Below are 17,418 nucleotides of genomic sequence, written 5' to 3' on the forward strand. Positions count from 1 at the left end.
GGGCCGTGTGGGCTTTGCCCCACGTGCTCCTGTCTTCCTAACCCTGGGCCCCCACCCATGGGATCCCCTGTTAGGCCGCCTCTCTTAAGGAGACTCGTTGCCTTGATGACAGGCTGACCTTTGAATTCAGTGTTCCAAATTTACGTCTGACACTGTCCATTCTGCCTGTTTCCTGACCAGCCCTGAGCAAAGCTGGAGGAAGCTAGTGTGGGACAATTAAAAAAAAAAAAATTTAATGTTTATTTATTTTTGAAGGAGAGAGAGACAGAGTGTGAGTGGGGGCAGAGAGAGAGGGAGACACAGAATCGGAAGCAGGCTCCAGGCTCGGAGCTGTCAGCACAGAGCCCGACGCGGGGCTCGAACTCACAAACCGCGAGATCATGACCTGAGCCGAAGTCGGATGCTCAACCTACTAAGCCACCCAGGTGCCCCGAGATGATTTTTAAAAAGGTGGGGAGAGAGGGAAAGAAAAAGCATCTGGGCCCCTGTCTTTTAGGAGGTTGCCCTCCGGTGCCTGTGAACAGCCTGGTAGCCTTTTGGGCTGCAGAGCTAATGAGTGGGGCGGGGGTGGGAGGTGTGTGTGTGCAGGGCAAGGGAGTAGTTTTTATTTATTTTATTTATTTCTTAAAATCTTTATTTTTTTAATGTTTATTTATTTATATTGAGGGAGGACGAGAATCCCATGCGAGCTCCACACTTAACCCAGAACCCAATGTGGGGCTCAATCTCATGACAGTGAGATAATGACCTGAGGTGAAATCAAGAGTCAGATGCTTAACCACGTAACGGACTAAACCACCCAGGCACCCCAGGGAAGTAGTTTTTAGGGGGGCTGCAGGTCAGAGTCTTGTCATGCATGTGCCTGAGGGTCCTCTCCTGCCAACCCAGTGCCCCTGGCCCTGGGTCTGGAGAGTCCAGGGGAGCGGAAAGCTGGTGGGGACAGAGCAGACCATCTCCGGAAGAGGTGGCTTCCACCCTGGCTTTGTGGGGTTATGCGGTGCAGGGAGAAGAGGTACCTGGTAAGGACAGCTTCCCACCCCCTCTCCCACCCCAGCTCTGCTACTTGCCAAATAAAGCAGGGCTGCTGGGGGGAATCCCCATGTGGAGGCATCTGGAGAGGCCTTTTACTCCTGGTTGGAGCTATGGCAGCTCCAGATCCACAGGAAGTGCCACACGGCCACTGCACTTGCTTGTGGCTTTCTTGCCTCCACCCCTGACTTCTGTCCTGAGACCCAGAGCCTCCCTGCTGCCTTGGATGCACAGTGGAAGTCAGATGCTGCAGGTGAATGAAGGATAGAGGTCAGGCAGGGAGGGAGGTAGACCACTCTGGGCATGGGGAGCGGTGGGGGACTTTGCAGGAGCAAAGTGCATGCATACCTCCCAGATTTTCCTGAGCAGGCCTGACAACACTGTCCTCTTGGTCCAATGAGAGCAGTTTTCCCCCACCAGAGTGTCCCTTCCCCAACCCTATGCACGGCCAAAGGGTCTTTGGAATGCACAGTTCATTGTGATTTTATTCTTCTGCTCAGAAAGGGAGAGCATCTCCCAGCTGCCCCAAGGTCCAAGCTCCGGAATCAGGGTGGGCGTCAGGGTCTCACCACCCCATCTGCTCTTGGGCTGTCTGCACCCCTAGCTTGTTTGCTCGTTCACATTCCCCAGCCTCTGGCGCCCTGGCTCCTTCCCCCTCATCTAGGCACCGCCCTGTCTCTGCTGTGTCCTCCCACATATGTGTCTTCTGGAAAGTCCCACTTGGCTTGGTAACTGACTGGATGAGGGACGGGGCCAGATTATAGACTGTGTTGTCTACTAGGCACATGTGGGGCTACTTAAGTTTATTGAACTCAAATGTTTGGTCCCTCGGCTGCACTGGCCACATTTCAAGCGCTCAGAAGCACAGAGGGGAAGGACCTATGCTAACAACCGGTTGCAGATATGGGTTTCCCACCTCCCAGGGCGTGCTGTTGGACAGCACCAGTCTAGAAGGACTCCCAGGTTAAAAGTTCAGGCAAAAACTGACATGGGAAGAGAGTGAAGAATGGACTCGTGGAGGGGAGGGAACGTCCCAGTTTGGGACTTTATGGGGTCTGTAGGACCTCCAAGTAGAGATGCCCAGTAGGAAACTAGGGAGTTCCTATCCTTGGCCACCCCCCAAACTCCCCCAAACAGGATTTGAAATCCAGCTGGAGACTCTCTCCTTGGAAATTTCAAGGGCCTCACTAAAATCCAATTCTAAACATCCCACGAAAACCTCTAGAAGGCAGCTGTGTGGCAGTGGGACTCACCACAGACACTGTGTGATGTGTCTGGCTTGGGTTGACTTGAAAAGCAAGCAGGTGCCGGTAGGCAATGTGAGGGCTGTGGGCCAGAGCTGGTCTGAACCCGCTACGTCTGTTACCTCCTGGAGGCAGGTTGTAGACGAAGCAGGGGTCTGAGAATCTCAGCCTGGACCCCGGGACCATCAGGTTGGTGAGATGCAATGACTCCCAGGGGTAGTCCTGACCGCATGTCCACGGAATCCCTGCCATTATAGGACAGCAGATGCAAAGGCATCAATTATCTGTTCTCTTTCTTCAGGATCTTTCAAGTTCTTTCCAACAGGAGAGCCCCAACACTGCTGTCCCCCTGTGCCTCACTCCTGGACATTGCCAGGGATTGGTCTGAGCTCACCTGGCTTTGAACAGGTAGCCCCCCCCACCTTCTCTGGCTCGTGGAGAATCCTAGAGTGGGAGCCAGACAGACCTCAGTGCACAGGGAAGGCAAACAGCACAGAGTCCTCTCCCCTTCCCCCTTCCTGCTCTAGCATGTTCTGGAAAGACAGAACTCCCAGGGGGCATTTTCAGCTACAAGTCTTGCCTAAGGCTCAACCTCAGGAAGAACAAGGAGAATGGACCAGGTGGCTGAGCAGGGAGGAGAAAGATGAACGTTCAAGTGATGCCTACGGTAGTCCTCAGGAGTCCCCACTCCTCCAACTAGCCCAGAAAAGCCCACCACCAGTGGGCTGCCGGCGGATTACTGTCATCATGGTGGTGCTAAGGAGAGGGCACAGGGAGAAATGAGACACCCCCTGGTGTTTGTTCTCAGCCCTGGCTGCTCTCCAGCTTAACCCAGGAGATTCTTGTTTAACCGGGTAGGGCCAGTGTTTAAATAGCTCTTCTACCCCCACACACCTCACCCAGGAGGTTCTAATGCGTAGGTTTGATTTATAGCTACTGTTCTGGGGCACATCCCAGCTCGGTGCTACTCTCAGGGCTCTCCGTGGCGGCCACGGGCTGTGACGTGATGGGGTGAAGCATCTAGGGCCCAGGAGGTGGGCCACAGCCCAGAGACACAACACTGCCAGCATGTATGTGGGGTAAGAGGTCTCCTCTGCTCTGCCTCTCACCCTATGCTGACAGCAGGCTGCTGACTGATGGCCCCGCATGCACCCGGCCCCGCACAGAGGTGAGCCTGCCCAGGGGCTGGGGGTTGGAGCTGGCCAGTGGTTGGGGCAGAAGATTCCTTTTCTCTGACAATTACAAAACATCCTTAAATCAAAATTGGAGGGACTGCTCCAGCAGTGCGGAGAGGTGGAGAGAGTGGGATAGGACTTTAGGGCACCCATTCTTACCCACTCAAGTCCCCCCACCTTTCTGAGGCCGGCCATTCCCGGCAGAGCCAGAGAGGAAGCAGAGGCTGGGCCCAGTCAACACAAGGGTAGTGTGAGCAGCCCCTGCTCTGCCCCGAAACCTGCCCCACAATGTGTAGGGCAGGCCAGGCCAGCACATGGGCGGCCAGGGTATGGTCACAGGGAACAGTTGTCTGAGCTGCTGTGGCTGGGAGGGAAGTCCCTGCCCCAATAACCCACCCCTCACCATCACCACCTCCTCCAACTCCACACTTCTGGCCCCTCCCTCCTCCCACTGGGTGAGCTTATACACACACCAAGCCCCATACGCACGCTACTGGCCCCACGGGTCAGCCCGTCTCCAAAGGGGAGACTCAGATCCACAGCTTTATCGACTTCAGGGTTTGCAATCTGGCCATATAACTAGACAGGGCAAAGGGGAGGTAGGGGAGGCCAGGGACCCACAGAGGATCACACTCATGGGCAGCTGGAGCTGCCCTTCTTCATCCCCGAGACCACGTGGGAGACCCAGGAGCCAGAAGCAGGGCCACCAGGAAGGTGTGGTCTGTGTGGCAACAGGGAGCTGGCTGGGGCTGTAAAGGGCAGGCAGAGATTTCCTCCCGGCTTTTAGCTACAGCCCCTTTTGAAAAGCACGTGCCTGGCTCTCCTGGTCTTGCCAGAGACAGGGGCCAAGTAGACAGATACTAGCGAGGAGGGAGCACGCCCCTCTTCTCTTGCGTCCCTTCACCGTCAGAGAGGGTTCCCAGGATGCAGGGGCCCCTGGGAGCTCAGGGGCAAGTGGCAAAAGATGGCAGGAATCTGGGGAAGGAAGAGGGAATTCACTTTGGGGGCTTGAGTCCAGGTTCGGGAGGAGGAAGAGGTGGCCAGGGCCAACTCCCAGCTACGACCCCAGTGTACTTCCCTTCCCTCCGGGGGGAGACCAGCCTCCTGTTTCCTCTCAAGGCCCCAGGGGCAGGTGGCAAGGACAGGGAAGGGGCCGTGCCAGAAGCCCAGCTTCACCTCCACCAACCCTTCTTCCTCACGGGTAAGGAGGCCCCACGTTGTCTACATTTCTGACTGGGCTCCAGGCTCAGCACCGCCCAGGACGGCCAGTGAGGGCTCCTTGCCCTCCAGGAAGGCAGCGATGTTCTGCTTTTGGTTCCGGAGGGCCAGCTGCAGGGGTGTGCAGCCCACCCCGTCCTGGACGTCCAGCTGGGCGCCGGCTTTGACCAGTACTTTGAGGATGGCCATGTTGCCCTTGAGGGCGGCCAGGTGGGCGGCAGTCCAGCCCACCTCGTTGCGGGCATGGACGTCGGCGTTGTGCTCCAAGAGGTTGATGACGCTCAGGAAGGAGCCCCGCTGGACAGCCAGGTGGAGGGGTGTCCAGCCCGACTGCTCGGGGGCATTGGGGTCAGCCCCGCACCGCAGCAGTGCTAACACCACCCCCTCCTCCCCGTGGCGGGCGGCCAGGTGCAGGGGCGTCCACTTCATGCCCCCAGGAGCCCCCAGGTCTGCATGGCTCTCAGCCAGCAGGTGGATGACCTCCAAGTGGCCCTTGTAGGCTGCTAGATGGAGGGGCGTCCAGCCCTGCTGGGTGGGCAGCTGGAGGCTGGCCCCGTACCTGAGCAGCATCTTGCAGATAAGGTACTTCCCCCTGGCGGCCGCCATGTGCAGTGGGCTGTAGCCACTCCGGTCAAGGGCATCGGGAGCCGCCCCGCTCTTCAGCAGGTGCTGGATGGCCCTCACTTTGCCTCGCTCCACTGCCAGGTGCAGCGGCGTCCTCAGGTTTCTCTGCTGAGCATCCACCTCAGCCCCCTGGCCTGCCAGCAGCTTGACCAGGCTGACGTGGCCAAAGTAGGCGGCCACGTGGAGAGGGGTCTTGCCCTCAGCCTCATGCAGGTTGGGGTTGGCCTGACGGGAGACCAGAAGCCGTGCCACATTTTCAAAGTTGTTCTGTGCGGCCAGGTGGAGCGGGGTCCAGCCCTCGTGCTCCTGGGCGTCCACGTGGGCCCCGTGGTCCAGGAGCAGGCGGGCGGTGCGGTCGTCTCCATTCTGGGCTGCGAAGTGCAGCGGGGCCCAGCCGTCTTCATCCACCAGGTTGGCATCGGCCCCGTGCTCCAGGAGCAGGGTGCAGAGTTCGGGCTGCTGGTCCTGGGTGGCGATGAGGAGGGGCGTGTAGCCGCAGGCCGTCTGGCAGTCCACGTCGACCTCGTGGGCCAGCAGCAGCCTCACCTGCTCCACTCTGCCCTGCACCACCAGGAAGTGGAGGGGGGAGACTTTGTTCTCGTATGTGCACAGCTCCTCACCGCTTGGGACGGGGTTCTCGCCGTCCGAGAGCCGCAGAACCCGCTTCAGGTAGTCTCCCCAGTCTGCCGGGAGGAAGATAGGGTTGAAAAATGGGCCTCTGACCTGTCCAGAGGTCATCTCATGCAGCCCCCTGCCTCCTGAAAGTGCCATCCAGGCACAGAGACTCCGGGAGGGAGGGCAGTCTTTCCTGCTATCACAGATCTCTACGCAGCGTCCTCATCCCAGCGAACAGACTCTGGCTGGCCTTCCTGTGAGAACGGGGCAGAGGGAGGCCTGGGGGCAAACCTTGGGTCCACCCTTAGCACCGCCTGACTTTTGCCAATTCCCTGCCACCTCGGGTCTCCAGATCCGGATCCGTAAAGGCGACACAAACTACCATTGTGGGGACAACGTGGGTGGGTAAGAACCTTCAGAGGAGGGCTTGGCACAAAGTAAGTCAATGCAAGTTGAAAACAGGCTCTATGATCTGGACTCTTCCTGAAGCCACTAAGGCTTCCTCCTGCTCCACCCAGAATGTGTTAGGATTAAAAGCAACAATTTTGGGGGCACCCGGGTGGCTCAGTTGGTTAAGCATCCGACTCCTGATTTCAACTTAGGTCATGATCTCACGGTTCAAGGGACTGAGCCCCGAGTGGGGCTGTGTGCTGACAATGCAGAGCCTGCTTGGGATTCTCTCTCCCTCTCTCTCTACCCCTCCCCTCTTATTCTCTCTCTCTCCCTCTCTCTGCCCCTGTCTCTCTCTCTCTCTCAAAATAAATAAAGAAAGAAAAAACTTTAAGAAAAGCAACAATTTCCCAAACAAGCAAACAACAATAACAGTAACAAAAATCCCTTCCCACGGCCCCCACACCCGAGGTTCTGATTTAATCAGTCTAGGTGGCCCAGGCATCAGGGTTTCATGCCCCAGCTAATTCTAACGCGCAGTCAGGGGTGAAAACCGATGTTCTACCTCCAAGCCAGGAAGGGAGGAGTCTGGCTTTGTAAGAACACAGACCTGAAGGGAAGCACAGCCTAAGCCCTGGGGGCAAGTGCATTTCTGGAACACGGGGCCGGGTGCCAAGAAAGGGACACACCAACTCCTGATTTGTGACAATCGGGGTGGAGGGGCAGGGGCAGGCGGGATGGGGAAAGGTTGTAGTTAGATTCCACTTTCCTCTCGGCTGTGAATTTTCTGGGTCCAGTGTGGTACTCTGGACTCACCGTTGTCCGTTAGCTCCTGGCTGACCTCTTCACTGACCTGGAGACAGGGAATCAGAAGACAGGGGGGCAGACGAGGTGAGTGGGGCGGTGCTGGTCTGTACCCTCCTCCACCCCTCCCCTCTCTCTGACCCTCTCCAGCACCCGTGGGGACTCCCATCCCACTCTGTCCTAGGAAGCCCCCCTATGCCATTCCTACCAATAGCTGGACGAATGTCCTGAGCAGGGGAGACCCTGCCAGAAAGAGACCCTGGTCCAGGGTCTTGACTTCCTCTTGGGGCACATGGAGTGCAGGGTGGCTGGCCCTGTGGTTCAGCCAGGAGCCCCCGTGGTTCAGCCAGGAGCCCCCTGCTAGCTCCTGGCTGGTCCCCATGGTAGGGAAGGCACAGGAGAACAGAGTGAGGACACTGAGGCTGTGAGGTGAAAGCGGGCAGGGCTCAGATGAACCCACACATGCGAGAGACCGTATGTCCTTCTCAGGGGCTCGGAGCTACAGCCACCATTGTGCAAAGTAGGAAAATCTGTCCCCAAGTGGGCTTCCTGGCGTGGCCAGCAGTGTGGGCTGCGTCTCAGTCCCCATTTGCTCCCACGCGCACATCCCAGGACCTGCCAGAGACACGCCCAGCACTCACGTCCCCGGGCCGGTGCAGAGACAGCTTGCCCGACACCTTCCTGGCCAGGGCCTCACTCTCCGGGTCTGCCACGGGACTCTGCAGCAGGAACAGCAGCATGTCTGTCTCAACTGTGATTTCTGCTCCATGAAGGAGAGAGACAAAAAAAGCAACGGGCTGGCCAGCCGTCCCTTCTCCATTTTAGACACCCTAACATTCCCGGTGCCCACCCCCCCATCCATTCCTGGACTCATGCAAATTCACACATGCGCACCGGGAGGCAGGAAAGCTGGGTCCCAGCGGAGGCTCCGTGGGGCCACATTTAGCACGTCACGTCACTGACCCTCTGAGGGTCGGCCCTTTTCCATAAAACAAGCGGGCAGGTGATGTCTAAGGTGCTCACAGTTACACACGCGTGTGTTTGCACAGTCGCTAAAGGGCTGGGTATCCTCACAGGTCATCCGGGCCCGTGATCTCACGGTCTGGAACACTGTACAAATGGGGATGCTGTACCCTGGAAGGACCAGGCTAACCGGGAAACTCAGAAGCAGCACAGTGAGGCCCAGACCCTCCAGCATGGGTTTTCTTGTCTACCTCCCACGGGGGTGCACGGTCACCCTAAGACTCGGGGCGGCCATCCTCAGCTGCCCTCCTCCTTCCCGGCTCTGTGAGAAAGACTGTGCCCTAGGGCCAAGCACAGCCCTCAGGAGTGGCCCAGGCTCCAGGCATCTCCTCTCCTGCCCCCTCCAGCCTCAGCCCTGGCCCCCTCAAGCTCCAGCCCTGCCCGGCTCCCTAGTCCCTTGAGCAGTTTGGGCTGGACGAGAACCTGGAAAGGAGGGCCTCTTCTTGGGGTCCTGATCCCAACAGCGCCTCATCAGGTTCACCATCTGCTGGGCCTCGCTCGGCCATGTATCAGAGACAGACTGCAGGGAGGGCCGCATGCCTGCGGCCACTTGGACGACAATGGTCACCATGTGGAAGCCTGTGAGAGGAAGCCCAGGCTGTGTGCAGGCCGGGAGGTGGAGCTGGAGTGGCTGGGCAGGGTACGGGGGCGGGGGGGCTCCCAGGATCCCCACAGAGTAGTGCACACAGCAAGGGCAACATAAATGCACTGTGAGTCAACAGCTAGGTTGCAGGCCAACTTGAGGTTCCAGTTTGAGCTACTGGGTCTCTGGTCCAGCTGTGGCCACCTCCCAGGCCAAGACGGGACAGGCCTCTGATGTCCAGAGGCCTGGTTACAGGCTTTCACTTTTCATTCTGTGAGTTTGCTTGGGTTTCCTGACAGTCTATGTACCTGGCATTAGGTGGCAGCGGTGGGGGCAGGAGAGACAGGAAAGAATACTTTGGAAGCAAAGGAATTAGAGCCAGAAGCGTGGTCTGGGCTGACGTATGCCCTCTTTGTACTGTTACGTGAGCTCTGGAAAGTAGGGCAGGAAGGTAGGAGGGTAAGAGCGAGAATCCGTAAAGAGCACATGGTTCCCCAACACCAAGCTGCCACCTGCCCTCCCCTGTGAGCCCTCGGCCTCTCCCAGCCCCTTCCAGGACCCCACCCGAGGGTGCCGGCACCGCCTGCTACCTGAATACGGCTTCTTCTGAGTGAGGAGCTCCCAGACGACAATCCCGAAGCTGCAGACAGGGCAAAGCGTGCCCTCAGTGACCTTCTCAGACACCCGTGGTCGCCCTACATGGTGGGCCCCACACGCTCCCATCCAGAGTGCCCCTCCATCCTTCCTCCCCCTTGCCCTGTCATTGTGCCCTTGGGACTGGGGGGGACGGGTCAGGCAGGGTGGTGATAAGCAGTTACCCACCCCCCACCCCCAGAGTGAGCCCAGCCCCCTCTCACCTGTACACATCGTACTTGGGCCCTGGGGCCTTGTTACTTTCCAAGAACATCTCAGGGGGGATGTAGCTGAGGGTGCCCCGCAGAGCTGACCTCTCGATGTACTGCATCCGGGTCGACTGTTCCATCCACTTGGATAGGCCGAAGTCTGAAATCTGGGGGCAAACCACAGGCAGGGATAACGGAGCCACAGCCTCGCCTCCAGAAAACTGCCTTGATCTCTCCCCCTCCTGCAGCCTGCCCTTTCCAGGACGGGGCAGTGGTCAAGAACTTGGGCACCTCTCCCACGTATGACCTGGATGGCCTCAGACAAGTTCCTTACCTTCTCAGAGCCTCAGTTTCCTCATCTATGAACTGGAAATAGCAAGGACACTTAAGTGACAGTGCTCTGACAAGCATTAGATGGAGAAATGTGCCAAGAGCACTTAGAACAGTATCTGGCACACAGCAAGTACTTAGTAGGTGTGGCTGTGATCCAGACGGACTGTGGACAAAGTTGCCGTCTTTGTTCGTCCACTTCCAAGGGCCCGGAGGTATATACACCACGTATATTTATCCCCAGCATGGATTCTATCCACTGGTCCATTCGTATGCCAACTGACCATTCACTGACCACTCAGCCTGCGAACTAAGGATCAGGCAGCAGATAAGAAAGCTGAGACCCCCACGCCTATTACTCCTCTAAGTCCTTACTCAAATAGGGAGGTATAGTCACTAATGAAACAGTTTCACAAATGACTATACACTTAACATTGGGGATAGCACTATGAAGAGACAGAGGTACCATGAGGGTATATAGTAACAGGGGCCTGTTGGGATCCATCAGGGAAAACTTGAGGAGGTAATGTTTAAGCAGAAGGCTGAAAGATGAGCATGGCCTGCTAAATAAAGAAGGGAGGAGGGGAACACTGGTCCTGGCAGTAGGGACAGAATGTGCAAAGGTCCTGGGGCAGAAGAGGGTGGCACATTTTAGGAAGTGAAGGCCATCATAACCTTTCTTAGGAATCATCTCATTTACATACATCTCCACCCAAAGCAAAGAATGGGAGGGACAGGGAATATTCTACCCACAGTAGAAACAGAAGACTGAGGTCCAAAGAGGGTTATTGCAGGCATCCTGATACCCAGATCCATGCACCAAACTCTACTGCTCATCCGTCATTTTAGGTGTCATCCCTGGCTTCAGTATTTGTGCATGAATGGAGCCACTTGAAACTCTCGGCAGGCTAGTCAAGCTGGTAGATAATCTTGCTCACCTGCGGGAGACTCTGGAGTGCAAAGGGGGCAGGGAGGTTGACTGGGGCCTTTACCTTGACATGCATGTTGCTGTCCAGGAGGATGTTGCCTGGTTTGAGGTCCAGGTGGAGCAGAGGTGGCTTAAGGCTGTGGAGAAAGTTCATGGCCAGACTGGTCTCATGGATGATGCGGAACTTGAGCAGCCAGGAGAGGCTATGCGTGGGCACCATCTTCTCCAGGGAGCCGTTGGCCATGAACTCCATCACAATGCCCAGGGGCTGCCTGCACACCCCGTAGATGGACACGATATGCTGAAACTTGATCTTCTCCATTTTGGCTGCTTCTTCAATGAGGCAGTCCACATCGTGGCTGCGGACACGCAGGGCGTGAGGGATGCAAGGAGATGACCCGTTAATTCCAAGAGCAACGAGTACAGCAACAAACTAGGCTTAGTGCCAGGCTCTGGAGACCCGGAAAAGCCTCGGGAGTTTGCAAGGTAGTGCAGGAGGAAGGTGACTTCTAGAAGGATGCCTAGCGAGATGCACAGAGTGGGGCCCAGATGGCCGGCAGCAACGGGGCAGGAAAGCGAAGGAGTCTGCAAGCTTAGGGGCAAGTCCGTTCTACAGGGGCGGCCACAAAAAGCCGGCTGGTTACTCTGCCACTTGTCTATATGTTTGTCTCCCCCGGTAGGTCACAAGCCCCTGGAGGACCAATATCACGCCTCATGCTTCTGTTTCAAAATATCATTTGCTGCCATTTTGATTATGAAAATAATACATATCCTCGCAGGAAATCAAGGGAATACAGAGAACTAGGAAGAAGAAAATTAAATCATCAGTAATCCAAGCTTGCAGAGTTGGCCTCTGTTCATATTTTAACATATACATGTTCAAGGTGTCTCTCTCCTTTTCTCCCTCCCTTTCGCTCCTTCCCCCCCTCCCCTGTCCGCCTCTCCATCACACCATGTGGGGTGCTTTGTGATCTGCTTTTCCAGCTAGCACGCACGCACAGTGCCTCCTCCCATAGCCATTCTCCTGAAGGGGGGTCTGCACTGGCTGCTCTGGACTCCATCTAATGGGTGAACTGCAATTATTCATCTTGCTTCCCCCCCACAGCACATCGCCACGCATAGCACAATACGTCTTTGTCGAACTGGTAGTCGAGACTTAAGGGAAAGGCCTTACAAAATAAGCATTTGCCGGACCCTCTCGCTCCTCTCGCCCACAGAGTGGTAACTATGCAAATTGTTGGGGATTGTCTGGGGATTGCAGGGATGAAGCTTAGGGAGAAATGACATTTTTAAAAGCCCGGTATTTGCAAAGCCGCGTGGGCACTGCAGGCGGAGGCTGCTGGGAATGTGCGTGCAGGGCGGCCCCGGGAAGCCAGCCAGAGACTGCTGCCCTCCAGGAAACCTACCTGCTCCTCCTCACATCTGGACAGGGTGGCTGGTCCAGGTTTCCTGTTCTCGCCTCCACCTCTGCTCTGTTCCAGAGACCTCCCCTCCACCTCTGCTGTACTTATCATCTGTCTCCTCTTGTCCTTTTGAGTTCCCAGAAACTGAGATACTGGTCGTGGAAAGGAGCAAGCAAGGGATCCGGGGATCTCGCTGCACTGGTTTCAAATCCCAACTTTACTGCTTATTCTCTGCATGACCCTTATTCTCTGCATGACCCTTATTCTCTGCATGACCCTGGGAACTCACAACCCTGGGATCAAGACCTGAGCTGAGAATGAGAGTCGGATGCTTAACCAGCAGAGTCACCCAGACGACCCAGGTCTTGATACTTCTCTGAGCAGCTGATGCCAAGGTGTCTGAGCCCAACCTCTGCCCAGTGCTACAGCCTGTGCAGAGCTTCCGGGTCTCGGTTTACCAGCCAGGTCTCTCCCTCTTTTTTTCTCGAAGTATTCACTTCCTTGGCCGTGTGCCAGCATTGTCCCAGATCCCTCCCCCTTCCCCTGTCCAGTCTCCAACCGGCCCTTCCCTTCTCACTCCACACTGTGTCTCCCAGCCTCGGGATCTCCTGTGGTAGAGGACACAGGGTGTCTGAAGCAGAACCCTGGTTCTCCCGGGCCACCCACCTCTCCCTCTGCCTTCCCTTCAGTGAACGGGGCCTCCAGCCTCCCACCCTCAAAGATCCAACGTCCTCCTCTACCCCTCTTCATCGCTTCCCACGACCAGCCCCTCAACACATCCTGTCAGCTCTACCCTCAAAACAGAGCAACATTCTGACTACTTCTCACCACCTCTACCCAGTGACATCTTGGCCCAAGACTCCTAATTGGCCTCCCTGCTTCTCTCTTTTCCTCTGTCATCCACTCTCAACCCAGCAGCCAGAGTAATACTCATAAAATATCAGTCAGAGCATGTCACCGCTATGCTCAAGACCCTCCATTGGCTTTCTTCTCATTCACAGTAAAGCCAAAGTTCTCACAACGGTCTAGGGAGCTTTGCAAGATCTCCCCCGGGGCATAGCTTGCTGACTCTCCCCACCTCTGTTTCTGCCATCAGGGCCTCTTGCTCCTCCTCCACCATGTAAGCATGTTCCCACCTCAGGACCTTTGCACTTCCTGTTCCCTCTGCTCTAAGACAGCCACATGGCTTGCTACTTCTTTGCTTCAAATCTCTACTCAAATGATACCTAATGAGTAAGGATTTCAAGTCTACATTAAACAGCAATCCACGGGGCGCCTGGGTGGGCTCAGTCAGATAAGCAACTGACTCCTGGTTTCAGCTCCGGGCATGGTCTCACAGTCTGTGAGTTCAAGCCCCACGACCAGCTCTGCATTGGCATGGAGCCTGTTTGGGATTCTCTCTCTCCCTCTGTCTCTCTGCCCCTCCCCTGCTTGCTCTCTCTCTCTCTCTCGCTCGCTTTCAAAATAAATAAATAAAAATTAATTAATTAAGTAATTAACTAACAGCAATACTACTCCAACTCCGGCAATCCTCATGCCTCCACCTCCATACACAGCCCACAAATTAATATTTTTAGATCAAATGTTTTCTTGGGAGATCAGATTATTCAAGCCTCTTTAGGCATTTTAATCAAGAAAATATCAGGTGGTTGTAAGTGCTATAGAAAAAAATTATTTGTTTATGTATTATTTACTTATTTTCCATCTTCCCCTAGTTTCTTTTCTTCCTTAGTTTATAAACTCCATGAGGGCAGGGACTTTGTTTTGCTCACTTAGTGCTTAGAGCGAATGAATATCATTCACACCCCAGCTTCAGTTACAACCTATCATAATGAATGACGCACAAATTTTCATATTGTTAGGTCAGCCCTTCACTTTGAAGTCCACTTGACAATTCTCGTTGGCTGTTTAAAGGCACCTTAAACTCAACCTGTATACAAAACTGAACTCATGAATTTTTTCTGCAAACCTGGGCCTCGTTTCATGTTCCCTTTATTAATTGTCAACCTCATTCAACAGACACCAACCATGTACCAGGCTCCGGGGATAGAGCAGTGAGCAGACACAGACTCAGCTCTCAGGGACCAGACATTCTACTGGACCCTTTGTTCCTCTGGGCAAGCCAGACATCAGATTAGCCTTGACATTCCTCTTCCCCATCCTGCCTCCCATACACAACCCAGCACCAAGTCAAGTGGATGTTTACTTCCTAAATACTGCATAATCCATGCCTGTCTTTCCCTCTGTCACTATGCACAGGGCTGGTCTCCAGTCGCCTCTTGCCTGAATGGTGACAACTAACTGGACCAGCATCCACTCTACCCCTCCAATCCATTCTCCATACTGCAAATTTTTATTAGCTCCTTTCTGTCACACACCCCCGACCTGGCGGCAAACCCTTCAGTGGCTTTCCGCTGCTCCCTCTCTCTCAACTCCAGCCACAACAGCCCTTCCCCCCACCTTCACTTACTATGCCCCGCCTGCCACAGGCCCTTTGCACACTCTGCTGCCTCTTCCTGGAAAGTTTTTTCCTCTTCAACTACTTAACTCACACTCATCCCTCACTCTTCCATTCAACTGTAATTTCCTCAGGGAAGCCTTTTCTGATCCCAAACTCTTCTAATAAGCTCTCTCAGAACAATAAATCTTTGTTGCTTTTCTCACAACAGCACACTTACATCTACCTGTAGAGTTATTTGATTAATGTCTCTGTCCTCCCCAGGCTCTAAGCTCCAGGAGAACAAGGCCCTATCTGTTGCACTCATCATTGTATCTCAGGGTCTGGCACAGTGCCTGACACATAGTAGGAGAGCAAGAAACATTTGTCAAGGGAAGGAATGAATGAAGTGGTGTAAAAAGTATCCGGTGACTCCACACGAATCTCCTAGGACAGTACTCCACACACAGCAGGCATGAATCGTCATTAAATCCCTTAGCCCTTTCCCCCAGAGAGTTCCCAGAACTTGGAAAGGGAAAGTTATTGACCATGCCTAACAACCCAGTCTTAGGAATGCCATCTCTCTCCTTTTGCCCTTCACTTCAAAGCCCGTAGATGATGTGGACACACCCTAGAAAAATCTGACTGTACTCCAAAGCCAGCAAGAGGGTGTTGAAGGAGGAAGAGGGTCGAGTTGTGGGCTGTCTCACTTTGCCCACATTCGCGAAGCAGGTGGAAAGCCCAGGAATTAGAGAAGGGGCTGGCTTGAGTGGGTGCAACTTGAGGATGTGTCTTGGGGGCTTGCCTGGTGACCACAGAGAACACAACATCCAAATTAGGAGACGCCCCTCCCCAGGCCTTCTAACTGGTGGCCCAGGAGCCTTGGGAGGACAACAGGATTCTCACACTCAGACCTCACATCCTAAACGTCTCCTTCATGGCTGCACAGGGGACCAGCACACAGCCAGTCCAAGCAAATGTGGTGGGCAGGAGACTGGGATGGGTGGAAGCAGAGAGAAAGAGGAAGGAGAAAAAAGGAGGCATGTGCAGGTGCGGCCACAGTGTGCACAATGAGTCAAGGAGAAGCCAGAAACAAAAGCAAGGTCAGAGACTGCCGCCTTCCCTGCCTGACTCGCCAACAAGTGGCCTGGACAGGCTCTCAGGCCAGAAGGCTGGGCCGTGTCCAGTCCCCACGCCTCCTTGCCTGCACTGGCTGGGCAGAGGCCACACTGACGGCCAGGGGAAGGGAGAGCGTGCATCTCCACGGGTCACTGAGCATCCATCCCTGGGCCAAGTGCCACAGACTGACTGTCAGCAGGCCCAGCCCTGCCTGCTGGGAGAATTCGGGGGTGGATCCACGCATGGCAGAGGGCCATCAAGAGTCGTCATCACCACCCTGACACCCAGGAGGAAGGAGGCCCACCACTTTGGGAGGTCTGATGGGACAAAGGGGTCTTTGGAGGGCAGTTGTGGCTCACCTTTGACCTCTGTGGATTCCACAGATGGGTTTGGCCGTCCAGGCGGTTCAGGTATGGAAACAAAGTGGCTGTGCCTGGGTGGCTCAGGCCACTGGGCAGAGTTTAGAAACGCAGAGGGCGGCGAGCCTCAGCCCCAAGCCCCGCCACCCCTCCCTGGGGAGCCCGCGGGGCCTCCGTTGACCCCCTTTAAGAAGAGGGGCGGGGCCGGCAGGTACCTGGAGGCCTCGGGCTGGAGGCAGGGGGCACACTTGACAGCGAACTCCGTCCTCCAGCGCCTGTGCCGCACCCGGAACACCTGGCCGAAGCCGCCGCTGGCCACCCGGCGCCAGTCGCCCTCGAAGTCGTCGCGGGTGAAGACGGCGAGGCTGCCCAGACGCTGCTCCACGCCCGCGGCCATGGGGTCTGCGGCGCCGGGCCCCCCCCAGGCCGCGCGCTCTCCGCACCGAGGAGGCTCAGCGCCCGGCCTCCCGCCGCTCGGCCCCGGGGGTGGGAACGGATGGGGAGGCGCCGGCGCCAGGAGGGGCCGGTCCGGCCCTGCGAGGGCGGGGACACCCGAACCCGAGCCCTGAGGCCCCAGGCGGCGACGGGCCTGGGCCTGGGAAGAGGGTCCCTCCCCGGGGACACCCCGCCCCCCGCCAGCCCCTCCCCACCCCGGCACCGTTCCTCAGTCTCAGCCTTCCGTTTGGACCCCAGCTCCCGCATGGGGCTGGGGGGAGGTGCGGGGGGAGGAAGGTGTCGGGGAAGCCAGGGAAGAGGGCCCCACTTGATTTCTACCCAGCCCTAAGTGGGAGGTGATTTACTTACTCCCGCCCACCCGTGCCAAGGATTTATGAAGGGTTGAAAACTGTGCCAGGGGTCTCTGCGGATGGGTGTGGGGGCCTGGAACCCACCCCTCCACAGCAAGAATGGAGAAAAAAAGTGGTAGTGGGGATTTTTCTGGTCTGAGTCTTTCGGCTTGACTGGCTTCATGCAGCCTTTATTGTTGGGTTTTGTTTTGTTTTGTTTTGTCTGTCAACCAGTCACGGTGTGCTAAACGTCACCAAAGAGGGGTCAGCAGGAACAGTGGGGTGAGAGGGCGGGTGTCTGTCTGCAGGGAGCTCCCCTTCCTGGCACTGTATTCTGCACACGCCTTCAGAGGGATTGGCATTAGATTTAGGGTTGACCATGGGGAGGTGGACGCGTTGGCCGAGCTACTGGGGTGGCTTGTTGCCAGGGACCAGCGGTGAGGCTCAGGGAACAGCTGGAGCATGACCCCGGCCCCATCCCTGAGGTGGGACCAGCTCCGAGCGGTGTCA

At 56.1% G+C, this 17,418-nt stretch overlaps 1 protein-coding gene across 1 annotated transcript; it reads right to left on the reverse strand.

Annotated features, from left to right (window-relative positions):
- Positions 1–1,496: 1,496 nt before the first annotated feature.
- On the reverse strand, positions 1,497–16,727 carry ANKK1 (ankyrin repeat and kinase domain containing 1). Its single transcript, XM_060604757.2, has 8 exons — positions 16,339–16,727; positions 10,870–11,164; positions 9,563–9,714; positions 9,296–9,345; positions 8,546–8,701; positions 7,741–7,859; positions 7,112–7,148; positions 1,497–5,973 (listed from the first exon to the last, which is right to left on the reverse strand). Exons 1-8 carry the CDS (start codon positions 16,518–16,520, stop codon positions 4,670–4,672), a joined length of 2,295 nt encoding a protein of 764 aa, XP_060460740.2. The 5' UTR covers positions 16,521–16,727; the 3' UTR covers positions 1,497–4,669.
- Positions 16,728–17,418: the final 691 nt, after the last annotated feature.

Source organism: Panthera onca, chromosome D1 (assembly GCF_046562875.1).
Source record: "Panthera onca isolate mPanOnc1 chromosome D1, mPanOnc1 haplotype 2, whole genome shotgun sequence".
Lineage (NCBI taxonomy): Eukaryota > Metazoa > Chordata > Mammalia > Carnivora > Felidae > Panthera > Panthera onca.

Coding starts and splice junctions, on each gene's coding strand:
- ANKK1 (XM_060604757.2), bottom strand. CDS start 16,520: ATGGCCGCGGGCGTGGAGCAGCGTCTGGGCAGCCTCGCCGTCTTCACC. Junction 8,702..9,295: donor TCAGAAGAAGCCGTATTCAG/GTAGCAGGCGGT, acceptor TTCCTCTCACAG/GCTTCCACATGGTGACCATT. Junction 5,974..7,111: donor CCAGGAGCTAACGGACAACG/GTGAGTCCAGAG, acceptor TCCTCCCGGCAG/ACTGGGGAGACTACCTGAAG.